At 51.1% G+C, this 7,202-nt stretch overlaps 1 protein-coding gene across 1 annotated transcript; it reads left to right on the top strand.

Annotated features, from left to right (window-relative positions):
- Positions 1 to 236: 236 nt before the first annotated feature.
- Positions 237 to 5,054, top strand: LOC311224005 (kelch-like protein 38; the record flags this gene model as incomplete). Its single annotated transcript, XM_084308798.1, has 4 exons — positions 237 to 1,450; positions 3,793 to 3,934; positions 4,429 to 4,534; positions 4,765 to 5,054. 4 exons carry the CDS (start codon positions 237 to 239, stop codon positions 5,052 to 5,054), a joined length of 1,752 nt encoding a protein of 583 aa, XP_084164924.1.
- Between the last annotated feature and the right edge of the window lie 2,148 nt (positions 5,055 to 7,202).

The following is a 7,202-nucleotide window of genomic DNA, read 5'->3' on the forward strand; positions in this document are numbered from 1 at the left end:
AGGTATAAAGACACTATGGTAGTAAGTCATACTGGTAGTATTAATATGTACAGTGATACAGGTATAAAGACACTGTTCAGGAATCCCTTTTGGTTGCCCCAAAACGACCTAGGTGAGAGGCAAAGGGCTACGGCCCCCACCCCTCTCTACACTTAAGCAGTAGTCAACCGTACATTTACATCAGCAGCAGTAGTCTTTGACCATGACACCTTTCTCCCGTTTAGCCTTTTTTCAGCATGGAGCGACCAGCAGCTGATCCCGTGTTCCATTACAGAGACAGGGAGCAGTCCTCTAACCTGCTCCTGCAGCTCAACCAGCTGAGGCGGGAGAGGCTGCTGACCGACGTGTCCCTCTGCTCCGACAATACCGAGATCCCCTGTCACCGCGCCGCCCTGGCCTCCAGCAGCCCCTACTTCAGGGCCATGTTCTGCAGCGACTTCGCGGAGAGCCGACAGGGGAAGATCCACCTGAAGGGCGTGGCGGCGGCCACCTTGAGCAGCGTCGTCGACTACGTCTACACCGGCCTCGCCAGCATCACCATGGACAACGTGCTGCCTCTGATGCAGGCGGCGTCCATGTTGCAGTACGGACGTCTCTTCGAGGCCTGCTCCTGCTTCCTCCAGGGGCAGCTCAGCCCGGACAACTGCCTGAGCATGATCCGGCTCTCCGAGATCCTGGACTGCCGCAGTCTGAGAGGCAAGGCCAAGGAGATGGCCGTTCGGAGCTTCTCCGACGTCTCAGCCTCCCAGGACCTGTGCGAGCTGTCCCTGCCGGAGCTCCTGGGGTACCTGGATGACGACGGCCTGTGCGCGGAGGAGGAGCAGGTGTTCGAGACCCTCGTCGCCTGGATCCACCACGACCCCAGGTCCAGGCACGGCGCCATCGGTGACCTCTTCAAGAGGGTGCGCCTGCGCTACATCCACCCGACGTTCCTCTTCCAGTTCATCGCCAACGACCCCCTGATCCAGTCCTCCGCCCTCTGCACGGAGCTCATCGAGTCGGTCCGCCGGCTCATGTTTGCCGTCGGCACCAAGTCGGTGAACCTCAGGCCTGTCTGGGCGGCGGCGCCGAGACGCTACACCTGCCGAGAGACGCTGGTCGTGGTCGGAGGGAGGAGGAACAACGAGCAGACCTCCAGGGAGGCGCTGCTCTTCGACGAGAGGAGCCAGACATGGCAGAGGCTGGCCAAGCTGCCCGTCCGCCTCTACAAGGCCTCGTACGTCTGTCTCCACAGCGTCCTGTACGTGCTGGGAGGCCTGACCATGAACACCACCAGGCGCGGCCAGGTCAGGAGCTCCGTCTACACCCTCTCCCTGAAGACCAACCAGTGGAGGCCGGCGGAGCCCATGCTGGAGGCTCGCTTCGCCCACCAGAGCGTCTCCTACCGACACTTCATCTTCGTCCTTGGGGGCATCGGGCCGGACACACAGGTGTTGAGCAGCGTGGAGAGGTGAGAGAGGAGACGTTTATCAGAGTAGATCGACCTTTAATAATAATAATAATAACTTCGTTTTATATAGTGCCTTTCAGAAGACCCAAGGTCGCTTTACATAGGGGGGGGAAATAACAAAAGTAACAAACATAGTGGACAGACACAACATACAAAGTGAGAAATTAGGGGTTAAAGGCCAAGTTGAAGAGGTGGGTTTTGAGGAGTTTTTTAAACGAGTCCAGAGTTGGGGCGTTGCGGAGTTCTGCGGGGAGAGAGTTCCAGAGGGTGGGAGCCGCCACACTGAAAGCTCTGTCCCTGAAGGTCCGCAGTCTGGTTCGGGGGATGGAGAGCTGACCGGTGTCCGTGGATCGCAGGGACCAGTGTAGGGGTGGAGGAGGTCAGTGAGGTACTGAGGTGCCAGAGCGTGGAGGGATTTTCCCTATTGTTAGGTTTTAGTGAGTTTTTCCTTACCTTCGCGTGGGGTATGTCTGGGAGTGCTTGCATTCTTTCATTTATTTGCATTTATTTTAAATTTGTTGGACCTTATGGTGTTCTTGTTTTGTTATTGACTTATTGTTATGTTTCTTCTTGACTTATTTAAAGAAGACGTGTACGGCCCATGGGGACATTAACGTGTGTTGTCGGGCCTTACAAATAAATTTGATTTGATTTGTAAGTGAGCAGGAGGGTTTTTTAGGTGATGCGGGATTGGATGGGGAGCCAGTGGCGGTGGATGAGGGTGGGGGGTGATGTGCTGCAAGCGTTTGGTGCGGGTTAGAACCCTGGCAGCTGAGTTTTGAACATACTGGAGCCTGTCCAGGGTTTTGCTTGGAACCCCGGACAGGACCCTGTTGCAGTAGTCCAGGCGGGAGGTGACGAAGGCATGGATGAGGGTCTCAACTGTGGAGTCGTAAAAGTGATGGTCGGAGTCTGGAGATGTTTCTGAGGTGGAAGAAAACCTCAGAGACATCTCCTTTATTATTCCCCTGTGGGAGGAGCCAAGTGGTTGGCTAGCTTGTTTATGGGTTACGCTCCACGTCAATCATACACGTGAGGGGATTCTGAGACCTGCGTATTCCAAAAGCTATGGATAGAATTCCAAGATGGAATTCTGAGAAAACATTCCAAGACAAAAAGGGTTAAGAACCGCTGACTCTGTGGGGGGACTGTCAATCTGCACATACAGCATCGATATCATGTTAACCCTTTCACTGCCACACTGCCAAAGGGTTAACCCTTTCACAACCACAATACATAAGGTTAACCCTTTCACTACCACACTACAGAAGGTTAACCCTTTCACTACCACACTACAGACGGTTAACCCTTTCACTACCACACTACAGAAGGTTAACCCTTTCACAACCACACTACAGACGGTTAACCCTTTCACTACCACACTACAGAAGGTTAACCCTTTCACTACCACACTACAGAAGGGTAACCTTTCACCACCACACTACAGAAGGTTAACCCTTTCACTACCACACTACAGAAGGTTAACCCTTTCACTACCACACTACAGAAGGTTAACCTTTCACCACCACACTACAGAAGGTTAACCCTTTCACTACCACACTACAGAAGGTTAACCCTTTCACTACCACACTACAGACGGTTAACCTTCTGTAGTGTGGTAGTGAAAGGGTTCAAACACACCAGAAACGTTAATAATATATACAGACGTTACAATCAGCCATGTGCGATTAGAGTGTTTCTCAGTGGCAAATGCATCTCGTAAAAAAGGCAGTGTCTTCGTGTTGTGTAGTGTCATCATCTGTATTGTCGATTAATGTTTTGTTTTGTTAGAGGAACACGCCAACATTATGGGATGTTCTTACTGTTCTCTCCACAGTCAGACAAAAAAGATAGATACCAATTCCCTCCGGCTGCAAGCTAGCCTAGCTTAGCGCTAATGAATGGAAGTGGATACAGACCACTAGCCTAGCTTAAAACTCTGGGAGAGGTGTTTTTGGCCAACGGCTAGGCTAGCTGGTCCATATCCGCTTCCATTCATTTGCGCTGAGCTGGGCTAGCTAGCAGCCGGATAGCTTTCCACTGAACGCACAGAGAGGGAATTGGTATCTATCTTCTTGTCTGACTCTTAACCCTTTCACTGCCACACGACAGAAGGTTAACCCTTTACTATCACACAACCGACGGCGATGCTCCATCATTAGCATCATTAGCTCCGCATCCGCGAAGGGCTAACCTTCTGTATTGTCACAGTGAAAGGGTTAACCGGCTGTCGTGTGGCAGTGAAAGGGTTAACTGCTGCTTTGTCTGTATTTGTAAAAAAAAAAAAAAAAAAAAAAAAAGAGGCCAACCAACTCATAATCCACCGTCTCCACCACCAACAGGTACAACAGCATGTTCAACCAATGGGAGGCCATGTCTGCCATGCCGGAGGCCGTGCTGCACCCGGCGGTCGCTGCTGTGGACCAGAGGATCTACGTGTTCGGGGGAGAAGACGCCATGCAGAACCCTGTCAGGATGATCCAGGTAAACCACTGTGCAACCCTGTTAGGAGGACACAGGTCAACCACCGTGCAACCCTGTCAGGATGACACAGGTAACCACCATGCAGAACCCTGTCAGGATGATCCAGGTAAACCACCGTGCAACCCTGTTAGGAGGACACAGGTCAACCACCGTGCAACCCTGTCAGGATGACACAGGTAACCACCATGCAGAACCCTGTCAGGATGATCCAGGTAAACCACCATGCAACCCTGTCAGGAGGACACAGGTAAACCACCGTGCAACCCTGTCAGGAGGACACAGGTAAACCACCGTGCAACCCTGTCAGGAGGACACAGGTAAACCACCGTGCAACCCTGTCAGGAGGACACAGGTACTCACTCACTCACTCACTCACTTCATAAATACTATTGTATGTCTTTTCCCTCTCTCTCTCTCTCTCTCTCTCTCTCTCTCTCTCTCTCTCTCTCTCTCTCTCTCTCTCTCTCTCTCTCTCTCTCTCTCTCTCTCTCCAGGTGTACCACATAGGCAGGAACCTGTGGTCTAAGTTGGAGAACAGGACGGTTAAGAACGTCTCAGCTCCTGCTGCTGTCATTGATGGCAAAATCTACATCATTGGTGGTGAGCAATATAACTAATATAAACATTATTGACAGAGTTAGTGGTAAATCATAGGGTTAGTATGATTGTTAGCACTCAAGTTCAACACTGTTTGATGAACACTACAGCTCTCTCTCCCTCTCTCTCTCTCCCTCTCTCTCTCTCTCTCTCTCTCTCTCTCTCTCTCTCTATCTCTCTCTCTCTCTCTCTCTCTCTCTCTCTCTCTCTCTCTCTCCCTCTCTCTCTCTCAGGATACACCAGGAGGATGATAGCGTACGACACCGAGGCCAACCGCTTCACGAAGTGTGCCAACCTGAAGGAGCGCCGGATGCACCACTCGGCCACGGTGCTCAACGACACGCTGTACGTGACGGGAGGGCGCTACATCAGCGGGAACGAGGTCATCGAGGACTCGGACCACGTCGAGAGCTACGACCCGCAGAGCGACACCTGGACGTCCAGAGGCACGCTGCCGTATAAACTCTTCAACCACGGCTCTCTGTCGCTGACCTGCGTCACGCCGACCTGGTCCAAGTCCTAGCTTCAACAGACTCGCAGACCTGGTCCAAGTCCTAGCTTCAACAGACTCGCAGACCTGGTCCAAGTCCTAGCTTCAACAGACTCGCAGACCTGGTCCAAGTCCTAGCTTCAACAGACTCGCAGACCTGGTCCAAGTCCTAGCTTCAACAGACTCGCAGACCTGGTCCACGTCCTAGCTTCAACAGACTCGCAGACCTGGGCCAAGTCCTAGCTTCAACACACGTAGAGTCTCGCAGACCTGGGCCAAGTCCTAGCTTCAACAGACTCGCAGACCTGGTCCAAGTCCTAGCTTCAACACACGTAGAGTCTCGCAGACCTGATCCAAGTCCTAGCTTCAACACACGTAGAGTCTCGCAGACCTGGGCCAAGTCCTAGCTTCAACAAAATGTAGAGTCTCACAGACCTGGGCCAAGTCCTAGCTTCAACACACGTAGACTCTTGCAGACCTGGTCCAAGTCCTAGCTTCAACACAACGTAGAGTCTCGCAGACCTGGGCCAAGTCCTAGCTTCAACACACGTAGAGTCTCGCAGACCTGATCCAAGTCCTAGCTTCAACACACGTAGAGTCTCGCAGACCTGGGCCAAGTCCTAGCTTCAACAAAATGTAGAGTCTCACAGACCTGGGCCAAGTCCTAGCTTCAACACACGTAGACTCTTGCAGACCTGGTCCAAGTCCTAGCTTCAACACAACGTAGAGTCTCGCAGACCTGGGCCAAGTCCTAGCTTCAACACAACGTAGAGTCTCGCAGACCTGGTCCAAGTCCTAGCTTCAACACAACGTAGAGTCTCGCAGACCTGGTCCAAGTCCTAGCTTCAACACAACGTAGACTCTTGCAGACCTGGGCCAAGTCCTAGCTTCAACACAACGTAGAGTCTCGCAGACCTGGGCCAAGTCCTAGCTTCAACAGACTCGCAGACCTGGTCCAAGTCCTAGCTTCAACACAACGTAGAGTCTTGCAGACCTGGGCCAAGTCGTTGCTTGGTTTTGAACGCTGATGTGGGGGAAAGGAAGTGCGGTCAGCGATCGCTAAGTAAGGATTCTCTTCATTCTGGGAGAGTTGGACCTTTTGGTGGAAGGAGGCTTCCGTCTGACTGCAGGGTTATATCGCACCTGCGTAGCGTCGACTAACCGCGTGTCCAGCGAGTCAAGCATTCCTGAATAAGTTCACACGTTTTAAATCACTTTATTTTCAACCAGGCAGGTCGATTAATAACAAATTCTTATTTACAGTGACAGCCTGGCGAGAGGACAAAAGGGCCCCTCGAACGGTAACAGGAAAAAAAATACGAAATCAAATAAAATAGAAAAGAGACAGACGGTACATACATCACAGAGGTACCAAACACAACCAAATCAGACATCTATCAGACATCTATCAAACATCTATCAAACATCTATCAGACATCTATCAGTCATCTAACAAATATCTATCAAACATCTATCAGACATCTATCAGACATCTATCAAACATCTATCAGACATCTATCAGACATCTATCAGACATCTATCAAACATCTATCAAACATCTATCAGACATCTATCAGACATCTATCAAACATCTATCAAACATCTATCAGACATCTATCAGACATCTATCAAACATCTATCAAACATCTATCAGACATCTATCCAGGTCTGCTGTCTGAAACAAGCAGTCGTTTATGAATATGTTTTTATCTGGTGGAACAGGTGCTCTAAAGGTTTTGTCGTCACCGTCTGTCAGATGCGCTCTGAACCCGCCTCACCTTGAAAAGCCTATTTCCAGCCGGACTTAACTCACAGGGAATCTGATTTGTCATGTTTTTAAGCTCCCCCGGCTGCGTATTGTTGTCGGTATCCATTTCAAGGCCCAACCCCGCTCAGCTGCAGGAGTCTGGATCACTTCCTGTTTGCCTGCAGGATTCTGGATCACTTCCTGTTTCCCCGCAGGAGTCTGGATCACTCCCTGTTTCCCCGCAGGAGTCTGGATCACTTCCTGTTTCCATGCATGTTGCTACTGAGCTTAACCTCGTTCCCAGCTTTATCTTGAGAGATAAAGCCTGGTAAAGCACTCCGGCCGAAAGTGGTAATCGTATAGGAAGTCCCGCCCCTGAAATCACGACAGGTGCTCGTGAAAATGCACTCCCCCCAGAAACAACCTCGTTATCG

This window comes from Notolepis coatsorum, assembly GCF_963971535.1.
Source record: "Notolepis coatsorum genome assembly, chromosome: 2".
Taxonomy (NCBI): domain Eukaryota; kingdom Metazoa; phylum Chordata; class Actinopteri; order Aulopiformes; family Paralepididae; genus Notolepis; species Notolepis coatsorum.